Source organism: Giraffa tippelskirchi, chromosome 6 (assembly GCF_054371585.1).
Source record: "Giraffa tippelskirchi isolate mGirTip1 chromosome 6, T2T-mGirTip1v1.2.pri, whole genome shotgun sequence".
NCBI classification, from domain to species: domain Eukaryota; kingdom Metazoa; phylum Chordata; class Mammalia; order Artiodactyla; family Giraffidae; genus Giraffa; species Giraffa tippelskirchi.
In genome coordinates, this window is record NC_137280.1 from 46,680,024 (window position 1) to 46,696,795 (window position 16,772).

Here is a 16,772-nt window from a genome sequence, read left to right on the forward strand (position 1 = left end):
CCTTTTTGAATGTATTCACTGTTCAAAGTTATTTTGAATGTTTTTGTTTACTGAAGAAGTGAATTTTCTAAGGCTTTCCTAAATACTGATTAAATGCAGTTTTTACTGAATGCTCATGTGCAGAAGCAGGCTGTCCTTCAATGTGATGCGTGCAAGTTACCTTCATACATGTTAATATTTCCTTAGCATTGTAATGTCACAGAAATTATAAAGGATTCAAAATAATTTTTGTTTGCATGTGCATTGGGGGGGGTTTCCTCACAGAATTTCCAGAACAAAAATTGTTTGCCGCCCTGTTGATTAAATGTGTTGTGCAGCTGGAACTCATCCAGACTATCGACAACATCGTGTTCTTCCCCGCCACAAGTAGGAAGGAGGACGCGGAAAACTTAGCCGCGGCGCAGGTGAGTGGGTGTGGGGGGTCAGCTCTGCCATCTGGGCTTCAGAGAAGAGGCCAAGCTAGAGGGGCCATTTGGGGGACCATTGCCCCATGGATGTCATTCCAGACTATGGGACTGAGGACATGGCCAAGGTTGTGAGTGTGGACACAGCGGGAAAGGGGGTCAGGGATCGAACCTGAGGCCTTGTGGTTGAGAGCTGTTGATGAAGCAGGGTTAGTTTAAGAGCTTGGGGACAAGAGCCAGGGAGGCAGGAGGAGCCAGGAGCCAGTGCTGCCTTGCAGCTCCATGAGGAAGCTGTGCTGAGAAGCCTGCAGTCAGCTGTACTAGGGCAGGTGATCCTTCGTCCATTGCGGAGTAGGGGGTTTGCCAGCCAGTTACTAAAGGGGGGAGGGGTGGGTTATGCACAAGGATATTTATGATTACAGTCCACAGCCTCAAACTGGTTAACAGAAGTGAGGACCTAAGCAGGGCAAGGAACGTGAAGGGGGCGGAGGCTGAGGGTCTCCTGGGGCAGAGCTCTGGAGTCAAGAGTTGTGGGCAGGGAGCCATAGATAGACACAGGAGGTGGTGCTCAGTGAGAAGGGTACAAGGAATGAAGATTCTGGAGATTTAATAAGAAAAGGTGGTCTTTTACTGTTGAGACAGATTAAGTTCTATGGCTTGCTCATAGAAGTGGTCTTTGGGAAGCATGAGTTCTAACTGTGACTGTGGGTGCCTGTGCTGTGGTGGTTTGTTTTCCAAAGAGAGACGCCGTGGACTTTGATGTTCGAGTGGACACTCAAGACCAAGGAATGTATCGCTTTTTAACATCACAACAACTCTTCAAGCTACTGGACTGCTTGTTAGAGTCACACAGATTTGCAAAAGCGTTCAACTCCAACAACGAACAGAGGACGGCTCTGTGGAAGGCAGGTAAGCTGTGCTGTGCGGGCCACACCCTTAGCGGGCGTGCAGCGGGATCACACAAGGGGATTCACAGCGCGAATGTTGAGTCCTCACCAGCCATCGGTGAACACTCCACCAACAGGTCTTGCTCCAGTCTAGAAAATGCTGAATAACTGCCTGGATGGATGAGTCTCCCCGTGTTTAATCACACTGTTAATTGACTGGTTTTCACATTGTTTTTCATCTTCTGTGCTCAGCCTGGGCCTTTCTAGCGATACCATCTGCTTACTAGAGCTGAGAAAAAGCAGGAGGGTCCCAGGCATGAAGGCATCTGTATTGAGTGCTTGCTCCCCAGGGTGTGGCCAGAACATAAGTCAGGGTTTTGAAGTGGAGGGAGACCTGTTTTTGAACAAGTTGGAGAATTTAAGGAAGAAGCAAGCTTTTTAACAATTTTACTGACTGTTATTTTTTAAAGAAATAGTTACTTGGGGCCAATTAGGTGCAGAACAGTGCTGAGAGCAAGAGGCTGAATAATATGCAGAAAAAAGAAGGAAGCTGCTGTTCCTTGAACAGCAGAGTCCTCTGACAGAGTGCTGGGTACTGTACACTTAGGAATTTTATTTCATCCATGGTGTCTATTTACCACCTCATTAAACCCACCCAGGCTCTGTTCATTCTCTCCCTTCTTGTACAGCCTTGCTTCTGTAAATAGATGGTACTTAACTTTTTCCCCTTTATTCAACCCAAGTTATGGCCACTGTTAAGCTGAGACCATTCCTGCCAGGGGCACTGGGCTCCTCACTTCCCTGGGCCCTGCAGGCTGCTGACCTTTGACCACTCTGCGTTCCATGCAGGCTGTGCACCTTCACTAGATGCCTCTCCTCCTGTTAATTCTGACTTCCCCCCTGCAGGCTTCAAGGGCAAATCCAAGCCCAACCTTCTGAAGCAGGAGACGAGCAGCCTGGCCTGCGGGCTGCGCATTCTCTTCCGGATGTACACGGACGAGAGCCGGGCCAGCGCCTGGGAGGAGGTCCAGCAGAGGCTCTTAAAGTAAGACTTGGGGCTTCAGCCCATGCGGCTGCTAAGTACGGAGTATGGAGGGCCACGCCGCGCCCGGGGACTCCACAGCTGGGCAGATGACTTGGGGCCTGCGGAAGAGACTGTAAAAGCTAACACAGTCTTATAGACAAGTGTGCTTCCTCAGAGTTGTTGAGATGTAAGCAAATTGTCTATTTTTGCTGTTACAGGACAAAGGAGGAAGTTCTAGGTCTTAATTTTTAGGCTCTTTTTCATGTCATAGATATTTAGAAACTGATCCGTTTCTGAAAGTGAAAAACATTTCTGCTGACATTTAGTTTGAAAAAGTATGTGGAGTTTTTGTTGGGTGTTTTAGTTTCGTTTGCATGCCATTTTTACTCCATGACAACTTAAGATTTTGTCCTTTCAGAAAGAATACAGTCTTTTACCTTCTATTTTTTTGTCTTCTTGAGGGAATAGATGTTCTCAGAAACCAACTAATTTCACCTTAGAACTTCTGGTAGTCACCTGGGCCGTTTCCCCAGTTCTTGATGAGACTATTAAGGCCCCAAAGCATCGAAGTCACAGTGTGGGAGGGGAAGGGCCACCCTGGGTTTCAGCCGCAGTCTCGACACCAATCCTGTGCCTGTGCTCCTCCACAGTGGTTTAGCATATAAGAAAACTTTCCAAATGAAGAAAATGTGGGTTTCCTGATAGACTGTAGTTGACATTAGTTACCGTCCACTGTCCTCCTGGTCTCAGTTGTTCCTGCTCGGTGACTGTCAGGCCAGCAGGTGCACTGCCAACCAGCACGCGTGATGGGGAACCTTTTCCGTTTCAGTGTCTGCAGCGAAGCGCTCAGTTACTTTCTTACTCTAACGTCGGAAAGTCATCGGGAAGCCTGGACTAACTTACTGCTCTTGTTTCTGACTAAAGTCCTGAAGATCAGCGATAATAGGGTGAGTACCAGGCACCTTGTCTACCAGCATCCCCAGCCTGAGGGGCGGGTGCCCGAGTGGGAGGCAGGGGTGCAGGCCCTCCCCCCCACAACTCTGTTCTCCAGGGAGTGATCCTGTAGGACTGCACTAGGGGAGGAGTCAGAATCCGTTAGGACACCGACAAGCTACCTGGGTTCCCCCACCCGCCCCCACTGCGGCTCCCATCCCGACCCCTGGAGTCTCTCCTGCCATATCCAACACAGCTGCCAGGCGTGGCCCCGAGCGTGGCTGCATCTGGGCAGCAGGCTTCCACTGTTCCTCTGGCAGAGGGACTGATTCTGTGGGAATGGGCTGTAAACTCATTTAAGAATTTCAACCAGTAGAAAACAAAGATCAGATGTATAATGTATAGCTGAACATACCATTTAGACTTTTCAGAAATACACAGTTTACTCATTAAAAAATGTAGCAACGTACAGCCCACATAAATGGAAACAGGGATTCCTGTGATCCCTAAATAGGTTTAAAAATGCCTAATCTGGTGGCTGACACTTTGGGCCCCACAAATGCCATGTAATGCCGCTCTGTGCCCATGTGTGTGCCCCTCTGACCTGGGCCAGGTAGAGCTTGGAGAAGTACCTTCCGGCAACCAGCAGCCAAGTGGACAAGAAGGACTTCCAATCCGTCTGCCTTGTCCCACAGTTTGCCTTCTTACCAGTGTGGCACACCGCTCCCTCATACCTTATGAGGTGGGAGAAGAGACAAGGAGAGAAAACAGGCAGACAGTTAGTATTCAGAGATTAAACTACAGCAAAAATACAAAGTGTATCAGTTGAACTATAAATAATAGAATGTATGGAGCCCTCATATTTTATATTGTAATATTAGATAGAATTTGAAGTTTTAGAGAGAACTCTATTTACCAGACAGTATAGTTTCAGTAACCCATAGCTTATAGAAACTGTGATTCTTGCTTGGCTTCTTACTTTTGCTTATTACCCAAGGGAAAACAATGAGAAATACTAAATGTCTGTCATAAGTTTGTCAAGGAAATGCAATGAAAAATGTTTTCCAAAATAAGGATGGATAACTAAGTGAATTGTGTACATATTAAGTTATGAATACATGTCAGTCTTTCAGTTGCATGATCAGTCATCACTGCTTTACGCAGACACGTCTCCTGTCTTCACTCTCAGGGCACTGTCCCCAAGTAGGTTCCTTCTAAAGGCACTTTGAGGTTCTGTGGTTTGCAATGAAAGCATTACTAACAGAGAATTCATTTCCCCCCAGTTTAAAGCTCATGCATCATTCTACTACCCTCTCTTATGTGAAATTATGCAATTTGACTTGATTCCTGAACTTCGTGCTGTTCTTAGAAGATTTTTTCTGAGAATTGGAGTAGTTTTTCAGATATCACAACCACCTGAACAGGAACTTGGACTAAACAAGCAATGATGGGAACTTCATGTTTTTCTGTTGGCGTTTACATCCCTCCATTCTTTAAAAGGACCCCGGAGCTGAGGTTTCCTACCTGAAAAATGGTTTCTTTGGATTGCTGTGTCTAAGGGTTACTTCTAAGAAGCTTAGAATTTCAGTTCGAACCTGCAGTGCTCCCGTCCATCCCTTTTGTAACCTGGTGGATTCTATTTGCTGTGTTGGGCTCACAAGCAAAAAGCCTGTTCCCACAGTGTCAGCTTGTATGCTCACATGTCCTTCCCTGTCCTCGGTGGCAGGGAGAGTCCTACGTATTTCTGGCAGGTATGAAAGTGAAACTTACCCAAAGAACTCTAGATGTAAAGATTTGAACTTCTGCAAGAAGTACAACTCAGGAGAGCTGTATTTTGAAGGATAAAATGTTTATAATTGGGGGTTGGGGGGAGAAGAAGAAATTATTGTTCATGGTAAAAGTTATTTAGCAACTATGGTATTCTTATTCTGAAGATTTTTGCACACTCAGGCTATCTGAGAACTGGTAATGATCCTTCTGTGAAAAATGTACAGAGATGCAGGTCTGTAATATAAAAATCTTAAGACATTATAGAGTTCTTCCTGCACTGTTTTATTTCTTTATTTTCTTATTCATTTGCTAAATACCTATAATATTTTGTCAAATGCACTAAACATTTGGGTTGAACTTCTTGTCTTTTTTATTTTGTGGGGATTTGGTTTTGCCCTTTTTACAGGGTGGTTATTTTGAGGGTTTAACATGCCCAGAAGCTGTTGTGGCTGATACTTGTCATGATCAACACCAACAAAGGTGGAACATACCCCTGCTGACGTAACTACCTGTAATACACTTCTCTTAGGGCTTTGAAAGATGAGCCATTAAAATAGAATGATCCTTCATGGACTGAAACTTGAATCACTGCAGAATGAATCTCGGTTGCTGTCACTTTCTTTTCTTTTCTTTTGGGTGGCGGGGCTTGATGTAGATTTTACTCTATGTACAGAATTTAATGTTGAATATATTAAAATAACAAATCTGGCATGGTTTGGGGAGGTTAGATTTACTGGAAACGTATTCATACTGTGAATTGTGCTCTGATGGTTAAAAAAAGAAGATTGTCAAGCATTCCGTATTAACAGTGGATGTAGAAAATTTTTTCAGATGGATAAAATGTATATGGTACAGATGTAAAGTTTTCTATGTAAAAAATTCTGTACAACTTTCTGTACAATATTGATTCTCATCTGGCATATTCTAATCAGGTTATAGGTCAATAAAGTTTTTGGATTATTTCATCAGTGCAATCAAAACCTATGTCATCCACGGCCCCATGTTTCATTGACTTTTTTTTTTTTCTTAAAAGCCTAACTAGGGAAAGGATATTCTCATTCACAGCTCCATGTGAATTCAATGTCCTTTAGTTCTGATATTTTCTCTCCAGCTCCTGGCATTTGATCCTCCCCCATATCCTGCTTTCTCAACTATAGGCTATTCATAGTTTAATATTTTGTGCATTTATGAACCCAGAATAGGGCAGTACTATGTGAACGCTGAGAGAAAGAGCTGAAGTTACCTTTGGGGCAGCTTGTAGGGTGGCAGCGTGCATCCTCAGAGTCAAGTCGAGTGGTGCAATGGCCTGAAAAGGAAAGTGAGAACATGTCAAGACTATTTATTTTGATGGTTGTGTTAAAAAAAGCAGAACAGCGTTCAGTCTTAGCCCTTGGATCTCTCAGGTCACCAGCAGTCACTAAACAGAGCGTTTGTAAGTGCACTACATTTGTTACCCCCAAGACCTGGCCCTGTGCAAGCCCAGCTGGATGCTGCAAGAGCCAGGAGCCCCCATGACCATCTAGGCCTGTCTCAGGGTATTTCAGAAGAACTGGCTGTGTGTTATTAATATTTATGGTATAAAATCAGGACTGTTCTCCAGCAGAGGCTTTCATCTTACTTTCAGGTGAAGACATAAGACTATTACAATATTGTAAAGTAATTAGCCCCCAACTAAAATAAATAAATTTATTAAAAAAAAAAAAAAGAAAAAATCTCTCATAAATGATTTCATTACAAAAATTAGCATGGCATTCACATGCAACTAAAATTCCAAATATTTGAGAAGTTTCCCACTTAAAGGTGTGCTTACCTGATCTGAGAAGCATACCATCAGTGCCTAGACGTGTTCTCGGCTCTCATTACTAGAATCTAAACAAGAAATATTTCCAAGGATTTGAATTAGTCTTTCCTTTTTTAAACGCAGCTCTTAGGGAGCGTTTAGGAGGGCTGACCACTCACCACAGGGTCCTTAGCCATGCGGCAAGGGGTCCCCATCCTTGACCCCGGGTCCTCCTGCTTCTCCTCGACTTCTATATAGAAACCTCAATTCCAGTTAAAATAAGAAATGGACATTGGTAATAAAAATTATTTTTATCAAGAAGTAGTTACATCATATAAAGAGTAAACTTACTGCTTTCATTGGCACAAAAATAGAGGCCGAAAGATGTGACATGTAAGTGCATGGCTCACAGGAATATAATCACTAACAACTCTATCATTTATACTGAGTCCGTAGTTATAAATGAAATGGAAATAGCACATCTGGCTACAGAGCAACAGCTATAACCAGTATATTTACTAAGTGAAAAAATGATTTTGAATAGTGATAACAATAGCAGATGTACATATAGCAAAGAGTATTCTTACAGTACTGTTAAGATACTTGTTTTATTCACCTTACAAGCAGAATTTAAAATAATGCACATACGGTAGTTGATTCCAAGAGTTCATTACCACCCTACTTTATGGCAAAGTTGTGCAAAAATAATTATGTACAATTCTACATTATATAAATTAATAACCATGGCTTTTTATTTATGCACATAATATAAATACATCATATACATCATCATGGAAAAAAATATACCTTATATACAGATGGAATATGAGTAACTGCCACGTACAGGCCAAAAGTAGCACATATTATTCAGGTTCAGGTTTCACATTCCTTTCACATTCAAAGGCACTACTGGGTCCAGTATAGACTGATTTTAACCATGTGCAGTAGACAGGCCCTGCCAGGTGAAAGCGCCTGGTTTGCCAGGACCCTGCTGCTGCTCCTGCCTCAGCTGTTCTGCCATGAATCGCTTCAGTGTTTCCGAGGTGCCTGGGCGGAGCCAGGGCTCAGTGGCTACAGAGTTTGATCCGTCGTCACCCCCGTGCCTCATGATGTCATCAGGGTCAACCAGTGAACTCTCATCATCTAAAGGAGGCAAGAGAGACTTGACTCAGGTAACAGGAGCGGCAGGTAGGTGATGGGAACAGACGTCCTGTATTCTAACCCATTAAGCTCTGCATTTCTCCACAGCATTGTGTTCTAACATGTCCTGTTTTGTCCACACCCCTCCTTTTAGAGAGAGGAAAGCAAACCCAGGAACAAAACAAGATCAACTGAGCAAGGTGACTCCATGGTCCTAGCACCCACAGGGATTCAAGGACAGCAGATGACACCAGATGACTAGAAAAGTGTCCACAGTCTTACTTTGTGTCCCCTGAAGGATGCCACACCAAACTTTCTTCTGTTTTTAGCGAGGTTTTGGAAATACTCCTAACACGATTTTAGGGAAATAAGGTCATTTTAGAAAAGCATTAGAGAGGGATGAAATTACTTCCTTTCTTACACCTAATCTAAGAGGTTGTATTTATTCCATTAAGACGTAGCTCTCATTTTTCATTCTTTTAATTGGCTATACGCAGAGCTTCTGTATTTATTTAACTTCTCATTAGATATAATAATAGGAAACTCTGTCTTCCCTACCCTGTGATGTCAATTTCTTTTTTTTTTTTAATTACATCTCCTGGTCTATGAAGCATTATTTCAGCAAAGGGACATGTGCAATCAATGCAATGAGCAATCAGTCTACATCATACTAAAAAGCTGTTTGAAAGGACAATGTTTTAAAAAAAGTTTAGAAGTTGAAAGTCTTCTGAAAAAGATACTTCAAATGGTTTATTTTCTCTCAATTTAATTGAGAAAATTAATCCCTGTTCAGTATTAATTCAGCTTACTGGTTCTAAAAGAAATTGAGGAATTGGTCATTCTCAGTACAGATTAAAATGTCTTTTAGCCAGAAAGCAAGCATTCTTTCCCACTGTCCACATTTTTCTAGGTATGGTATGAAAAGTACTTCTCTTGTCAGTCTACCATGTTGTCTGGTATTTGGTAAGAAAGTCCTACAATCAGAACACATGATACCTTGATAGAAATGGTATGAGTACAGTTTTAAATTAATACAACATTAAAGGTTGGATCTAAAATACATCTTTCAAAAATCTTAAAAAAAAAAGCTATTAGAAAATTAGTGTAAAGTAGTCTAACAGAGTAAGCTGAATTGTTCAAATAGACCACTCTGCTATTTGCTAAAGCTAGTAATAGGGCTTATTACTATAGTATCATCCTATTATCCTCATGACTGATAGCAGTGCCATAAAGAAGGTGGCCAAGAGCTGGCAGAGGAGCTCATGAGTTGCCTAAGGAAGTGTCCTGCCTGCCTGTGCTTAGTGATCAAGCTTTTAACCTGCTGTTCACCAAAGATGTGAGACATGGCAATGCCCTGCATGATAAAAAGACTATATTTTGACGTTTAAAAAGAAAATACTATCCTAAAGCTTTTTTGCTTTATCCACATACAGAACGCCAAGTAAAAAGGTTAAAAAGATTTTTTCTTTATACTACTACAGATTTATAAAAGATGTGTTATATAAAGAACAAGGTTTTCAAGTTGACTTCTGATAATCTGTCACTTCAGTCCAGACATCCTAGAATGCAATCAAGTGGGCCTGAGGAAGCATCACTATGAACAAAGCTAGTGGAGGTGATGGAATTCCAGTTGAGCTATTTCAGATCCTAAAAGATGATGCTGTGAAAGTGCTGCACTCAATATGCCAGCAAATTTGGAAAACTCACCACTGGCCACAGGACTGGAAAAGGTCAGTTTTCATTCCAATCCCAAAGAAGGTCAATGCCAAAGAATGTTCAAACTACTGCACAACTGCACTCATCTCACACACTAGTAAAGTAATGCTCAAAATTCTCCAAGCCAGGCTTCACAGTACTTCAACCGTGAACTTCCAGATGTTCAAGCTGGATTTAGAAAGGCAGAGGAACCAGAGATCAAATTGCCAACATCCGCTGGATCACAGAAAAAGCAAGAGAATTCCAGAAAAACATCTATTTCTGCTTTATTGATTATGCCAAAGCCTTTAACTGTGTAGATCACAACAAACCATGGAAAATTCTTCAAGATGGGAATACCAGACCACCTTTCCTGCCTCCTGAGAAACCTGTATGCAGGTCAAGAAGCAACAGTTTAAGAACCAGACATGGAACAACAGACTGGTTCCAAATTGGGAAAGGAGTACATCGAGGCTGTATACTGTCACCCTGCTTATTTAGCACATGCAGAGTACATCATGCGAAATGTCAGGCTGGATGAAGCAGAAGCTGGAATCAAGATTGCTGGGAGAAATATCAATAACTTCAGATACATAGATGACACCACCTTTATGGCAGAAAGCAAAGGGGAACTAAAGAGGCACTTGATGAAAGTAAAAGAAGAGAGTGAAAAAGCTGGCTTAAAACACAACATTCAAAAAACGAAGATCATGGCATCCAGTCCCATCATTTCATGGCAAATAGATGGGGAAGCAATGGAAACAGTGACAGACTTTATTTTCTTGGCCTCCAAAATCACTGCAGATGGTAACTGCAGCCATGAAATTTAAAGATGCTTGCTCCTTGGAAGAAAAGCTATGACCAACAGAGACAGCATATTAAAAAGCAGAGACATCACTTTGCCTCCATCTAGTCAAAGCTATGGTTTTTCCAATAGTCATGTATGGATGTGACAGTTGGACTATAAAGAAAGCTGAGCGCTGAAGAATTGATGCTTTTGAACTGTGGTGTTGGAGAAGACTCTTAAGAGTCCCTTGGACAGCAAGGAGATCCATCCAGTCCATCCTAAAGGAAATCAGTCCAGAATATTCATTGGAAGGACTGATGCTGAAGCTGAAGCTCCTGCACTTTGGCCACCTGATGCGAAGAACCGACTCCTTGGAAGAGACCCTGATACTGGGAAAGACTGAAGGCAGGAGGAAAAGGGGACGACAGAGGATGAGATGGTTGGATGGCATCACTGACTCAATGGACATGAGTTTGAGCAAGCTCTGGGAGTTGGTGATGGACAGGGAAGCCTGGCGTGCTGCAGTCCATGGGGTCGCCAAGGGTCGGACACGACTGAGCAACTTCTTCAGTAGGGAAGCAAGACGCCAGTACAAATCAACATTTTCCCTGCTGAAAGCAAAGTCTGGATATGTTTAACACAAAAAAATCCTTATCTGTTTAGAATCCACTTGGAAACGGAGAGAAACTGCTGGAAAATTAATCCTTTGGCTCTACAACTCAAAGGATTTCAGAACTCATTTCCTCTCTCAGCCATCAGTGAAAACTTCCATGAAGCAGGTTTGAGTTTTCACCGAATCTGCTGTTGGCTATTATACTTGGCCTTTTACCTGTAGTAATAGGTTTATTTTGAAGTTCATTCAGTCTTCGCATTCGTTCTTCATTTCTCATTCTAAGCTGATCAATATTTATACTGGATACAGATTTTAAAGAGACACCATCGGGTGGCACACCAGGGTGACTGTTATCCTGTAATTAAGAAAATAGAACTTCAGAAATGATCATTAACATAAAATATGTTCACAATAAACCAGTGAATCAAAACATGTTATTAACCTTGATAAATGTATAGTGATGAACAAAATTAAATCTGTAGCATTTATATTCTAACTTGTGTTTATCCTTGCAGGCTCAGATGAAGGTAAAGCATTTGGTGATAACACATAAATGCTACCAGAGTGGATAAAGGTGGGGAATTACAAAACACAAAAGGAAAAACTGAAACATCGGGGGCTAAGAATCAGTCCAGCTATACTAATCAAGACAGGGTGGTCCTGGCCTAAGGGCAGACATAGATGAGTGGAATAGAAATAAAGAGTCCAGAAATAAGCCCTTATACTTAGGGGCAGAAAAACCAATAAAATTCACTAGGATTTTTTTCAACAAATAGTACCAGAATAACTACATGTAAACAACGAATTTGGACCTTTATGCCTCATACTGTTTGCAAAAATTAGCTCAAAGTGGATTCACTGACCTAAATTTAAGAGCTAAAACTCTTAGAAGAAAACACAGAAATAACTTTCACGATCATGGGTTAGGCAATGGTTTCTTAGATATGACAGCAAAAGCACAAGCAAAAAGAAGATTGGTAAGCTGTACTTCTGTTAAGATCAGAAGCCTCTGTGCTTCAGTGGACACCATCAGGAAAATATCTGTTAAGTCATACATCTAATATAGGACTTGTATACAGAATCTATAAAGAGCTTAGAAGAACTCAACAATGAAAAGATGACCCGATTAGAAAACAGGCAAAGGATTTGAATAGACCTATCTCCAGAGAAGATCTCCAAACAGCTAAGAAGCACAAGAAAGGATGCTCAGTATCATTTTGTCAGAAAAATACAAAATCAAATCCACAATGAGATAATACTTTGCACTCGCTAACAAATGTTGGCCAGGGTGTAGAGAAACTAGAACCTCCAGAGACTGTGGGTGGGAATGTAAAATGGAGCAGCGACTTTGGAAAACAGTCTGGTAGCTCAAGATGTTATAGGAAAAGAAAACATAACATCTGTATGCTAATATTAAAAGCTGCTGTATTGATCACAGAAAAAGTGGGAACAACCCAAATGTCTTATCCACTGTTGAATAAACAACTGGAAAAAAAAATAATGTGGAATAGCCTTACAATGAAATATTACTTGGCAATAAAAAGGAATCAATTATATGTTATGACTCAGAAGACCTTTGTGTCCCAGTAACCTGCTCACAGTCATCCAGCATTTGGTGGCAGAGCCTCGGTTCAGACCCATGTCCAGCTTAATCAAGAGCATGTTCTCTTTCTTTACTGGACCACACCAGTTTAGCCATGAGTCAGCCCAGACCTCTCCTTCCTAAACTTGAAAAAACAAATGGACATTTCATACATACAAAGTCCAGTCCTTTCAGTTTGTTCCTCCGGCGCTCTCTGGCGGAGGGCAGCGGAGACAGCAGCAGGAAGCCCCCATCCTCAGTGGCAGGGTACGTCTCCCCATGCGCACCTAGGAACACGGAGGGGAAGCTGTGAACATCCACCTTTCACATCTCCATTTAGAGCTAATCCAAGACTGTCTTTTAATAGTTTTATTATTATTTAGATATGATAAAATCTGCCCACAATAAACATACAGTGATTTTTAAAGAACTGCACGATCATTATACTCCAGTTTTAGAACATTTTGATCACCTCAGAAAGCTCACTTGTGCTGACAAAATCACTCTCCCCCATTTCCACCTGCCAAGCCCATGTGAACACTGATCTGCCTTCAGTCTTGAGATGTACTGCTCCTAAGATTCCATATGGAATTCTACAATGTAATTTTTTGTGGGGGCTTGTTTATTTTTTGCAGAACAAAAAATAGTAAGCTGAAGACATCATGATACTTCATCCCTAAATGCTTTAGCAGACGCCATCTAAGAACAAGGGCTGTTTCCTGTATAGCCACAGTCTCAGTACCACATTCAGGAAATGTAACATTGATACAATACTATCATTTAATATATAGCTGATATTCAAATTTCTGAAATTTAATGTATAGTTTTTTTTTAAGCAGCAACAACTATATTCTATTGAATGAGATATGGGATTTTCTAAAACTCCAAAAATAAAGTTTTCTGACTTCTTTATTATACCCCACCAGTAACTCACTTGCTCTTTTTTTTTTAAAGGCTTTGTTTACAAGTTTTTAAGGTCAGTAAAACTGAGTGGAAGGCACAGAAAATTCCTATTAAACCCCCTGCCACCACATATTCAGAGCTTACCCATCTATCAACAGCCCCACAAAATAGTACACTTGTTAAAACCAATGAACCTACACTGACACATCATTTTCGCTGAAAGTCCATAATTAGGGTTCATTCCTGGGGTTGAACATCCTATGGCTTTTAACATATCCACCATTCCAGTATCATACAGGATAGCTCCACCGCCCTAAAATCCTCTATGTCTCACCTATTCATTCCTCCCTCTGCTGTAACCCTGTGGCAATCACTGATTTTTTTTTTTTAACTGCCTCCATAGTTTTACCTTTTCCAGAAAGTCATAGTTAGAACCATACAATATGTAGATTATTCAGATTGACTCCTTTCCCTTACAAACATTCAAGTTCCTGCATTTCTCTTCCTGGCTTTGTAGCTCAATGCTTTTTAGCACCAAATAATACTGCATTGTCCGGATCTATCACTGTGTATCCATTCATCTACTTAAGAGATGACTTGGTTGCTTCCAGACCTTAGCAATTATGTATAAAACTGCTAAAAACATCTGTGTGCAGGTTTCTGTGTGAACATAAATCTCAACTCCTTTGGGTAAATACCAAGGAGAGTGAATGCTGGATCATATAGTAAGGGTATGTTTACTTTTGTAAGAAACCACCAAACTGTCTTCCAAAGTGATGGTACTGATTTCCATTCCCACCAGTGATGAGTTAGCGTTCCTATGGCTCCATATTCCGCCAGCATTTGGTAGTGTCCGTGTTCCAAATCTGGGTCATTCTATAGGTATGAGGTGGTGTCTCGTGTTGATTTGAGTTTCCCTGATGACACATGACCTGTGTTTCCCTAATGACAATGATGTACATGGGGCACCTTTTCATATGCTTACTTGCCATTCTCTGTCTGTGGTGAAGTGTCTGGACCTTTTGCCCATCTTTAACAGGGCTGTTCTCTTAACTGTTTTAAGAGTTCCTGGTATACTTGGGACAGGAGTCCTTTATTAGACATGTCTTCTGCAAATATTTTCTCCCTGTCTCTAGCTTGTCTTATTTTCTTGCCATTTGCAGAGCACTGAAGTTTAATTTTAATGAGGTCCAAACAAAGAGTGGGCTTCCCTCATAGCTCAGTCGTTAAGACTCTGCCTGCAGTGCAGGAGACCCAGGTTCAATTCCTGGGTCAGGAATATCCCCTGGAGAAGGAAATGGCAACCCACTCCAGTATTCTTGCCTGGAGAATCCCATGGACAGAGGAGCCTGGCAGGCTACAGTTCATGGGGTCCCAAGAGTCGGACATGACTGAGTGATTAAGCACAGCACAAACAAAGAGTAAAGTACTGATTTTTTAGGTATGGAGAAAAACACTTGAATTTAAATAATGCTAAATATTTAAACAAATATATTGGTAAAATAAACATACTCACCAATAAAAGCACTATCAGATTCTAATAATGAGTTTTTCAAGAAATCATCAGTGTCATCTCTGGGCTAAAAAAAACATCATATATTAATGACTATTTTTATTAGTCCTGTGTAGAAAAACAACAAATCTCTACAAAGAGGCACAAGTCTCCACACTCCCCAAAACTAGCAAAAGTGCATGAGGAGAAGTAGGACTGGCTGGTTCCCTCTTCCACCACATTCCAGTGCCTAGAAACCACAGGAAAAGATCTTTTATTATTAAGAGTTACATCACTGCTGGTAAAAATATAATAGAGTGTGAAGCAATAAACCAAATTAAACATTTAAAGTCTTTACATCACTGTCAAGATTTATTAATTCTCTCAATAAATCTGTTGAGTGCACTTAGTATTTCCTGCATGTAAGGAACTGGAGATAGAGGAGTAGGAGTTTCTGCTATGGAGTGGGTCACGCTCCCATGGGGAGAGGCATGCCCTCAAATAACGACAGCCCCATGGGATGGCGTGTGTCACAAACACACAGCACAGACAGACGGGGATGTAAGAGTAGGAAAAGTAATGCTAGGGTCAGGCTTGTAATGGGCTCTCAAATTAGAGGCAGGAAATTTACATCTATGGTTTACAACAGAAAATGTCATCTTACACACTGGAAGAAATCTAAAGTCACCCCACACTCCTCCCTGCACTTCCCTACCAGATTTCTAGGATGTGCTAGAACATTCCAGTGAAGAGCTGTCCACTAACCTCTAAGGAAGTTCACGCACTGAGACACAGTATTGGTTACCAGAACATTCTTATCTTTCACTGAGCCCTTCCATATACTGAACTGAATTCTTTTACCTTTAACACCCAAGGACTCTACTTCTGCCTTCAAGAATGACAGTAATAGTGATAATAGCTTCTCAAATTACCAAACGGTCTGAACCAGCTGTTAACATTGTGCACACACTGTCCAGCCTCTCTCCTGTTTCACAGTCCTTCACACACTGGGAAGAGTGACCACCTTAGCCCAACCTTCTCCACGACAATCTTCCCCAGTCTCACCCTGAGTTTCCATATAATCCAGTCTCTAGAAAGGTGAGCCCCAAATCTATTAGCTTTTCTTTTGCAACAACCATGTTAAACTGTTGGCTCATGCCCAGTTTCTATGCAGCAAAACATGGTGTTATTAATCAGCATTTTAACTAAAAACCCAGTAGTTAAATTTCAGTGCCTTTTCACTGAGAAATGTGGTTGCCACATACAGAGAAACCTACAGCGTGTTCAGAAAAGATGTCCATACATCTCAGGTAACATGGGACAGGGAAGGGGTCTGGAGTTCAGCCTGTGTCCAGACATAGACTTTACTGCTCACTGGCTGTGTGATCGTGGCCTGAGTTTCCTCTTAAGTAAAATGGGGGTAGGCAGGCCTTGTTGTGAACTTCAGAGCAAATACACACCAAGTACCTCGCAGGTAGTATGGGTACAGACTTGCTGCTGTGAGACTGTTACCACCACTATCAGTTCAAAACCAGCACCAACTGGTAACCCTGAGCAAGTAGCAGCCTACCTGAGTCTTATTTTTAAAATCTGAAATTGGAGATAATATTACCTGTTTTATTAGTGTGGGGAAGATTAAATTTATTTCTAACCTCAATCTTTCCCCAAACTTTCCCTCTTAGTCATCTATTCGCCACCTCCCAACTGTCTGTCTAGTGGGCATCTTAGACCTACCAACTAAATATTTTATAATTTCTCCTTG

The 16,772-nt window shown here is 41.5% G+C and overlaps 2 protein-coding genes and 1 long non-coding RNA gene across 53 annotated transcripts in view; 1 reads left to right on the plus strand and 2 right to left on the minus strand.

Moving 5' to 3' along the window:
* ARFGEF1 (ARF guanine nucleotide exchange factor 1) overlaps positions 1-5,998 on the plus strand; it is a 127,709-nt gene extending 121,711 nt beyond the window's left edge. For 6 of the 9 annotated variants that reach the window (XM_081503148.1, XM_081503149.1, XM_081503147.1 and 3 more), the window contains 5 exons: positions 265-404; positions 1,145-1,313; positions 2,198-2,336; positions 3,145-3,262; positions 4,532-5,998. In XM_081503148.1, coding sequence (XP_081359274.1) covers positions 265-404; positions 1,145-1,313; positions 2,198-2,336; positions 3,145-3,262; positions 4,532-4,696 — 731 coding nt within the window. In that variant the 3' untranslated portion in view covers positions 4,697-5,998. The remainder of the gene's footprint in view (positions 1-264; positions 405-1,144; positions 1,314-2,197; positions 2,337-3,144; positions 3,263-4,531) is intronic. The other 3 variants (XM_081503145.1, XM_081503146.1, XR_014057302.1) reach the window with 2 other exon arrangements.
* On the minus strand, positions 3,666-7,060 carry LOC145510968 (uncharacterized). The gene is made up of 4 exons (XR_014057308.1): positions 6,978-7,060; positions 6,829-6,887; positions 6,262-6,324; positions 3,666-3,982 (listed from the first exon to the last, which is right to left on the minus strand). It is a non-coding gene; the product is annotated as an uncharacterized LOC145510968 (long non-coding RNA).
* A 327-nt stretch (positions 7,061-7,387) lies between these two features.
* The window catches only part of CSPP1 (centrosome and spindle pole associated protein 1), a 180,388-nt gene continuing 171,003 nt past the window's right edge, over positions 7,388-16,772 (minus strand). For all 43 annotated transcript variants that reach the window (XM_081503197.1, XM_081503198.1, XM_081503195.1 and 40 more), the window contains 4 exons: positions 15,035-15,098; positions 12,793-12,902; positions 11,250-11,388; positions 7,388-7,941 (listed from right to left, as the gene is read on the minus strand). In XM_081503197.1, coding sequence (XP_081359323.1) covers positions 7,730-7,941; positions 11,250-11,388; positions 12,793-12,902; positions 15,035-15,098 — 525 coding nt within the window. In that variant the 3' untranslated portion in view covers positions 7,388-7,729. The remainder of the gene's footprint in view (positions 7,942-11,249; positions 11,389-12,792; positions 12,903-15,034; positions 15,099-16,772) is intronic.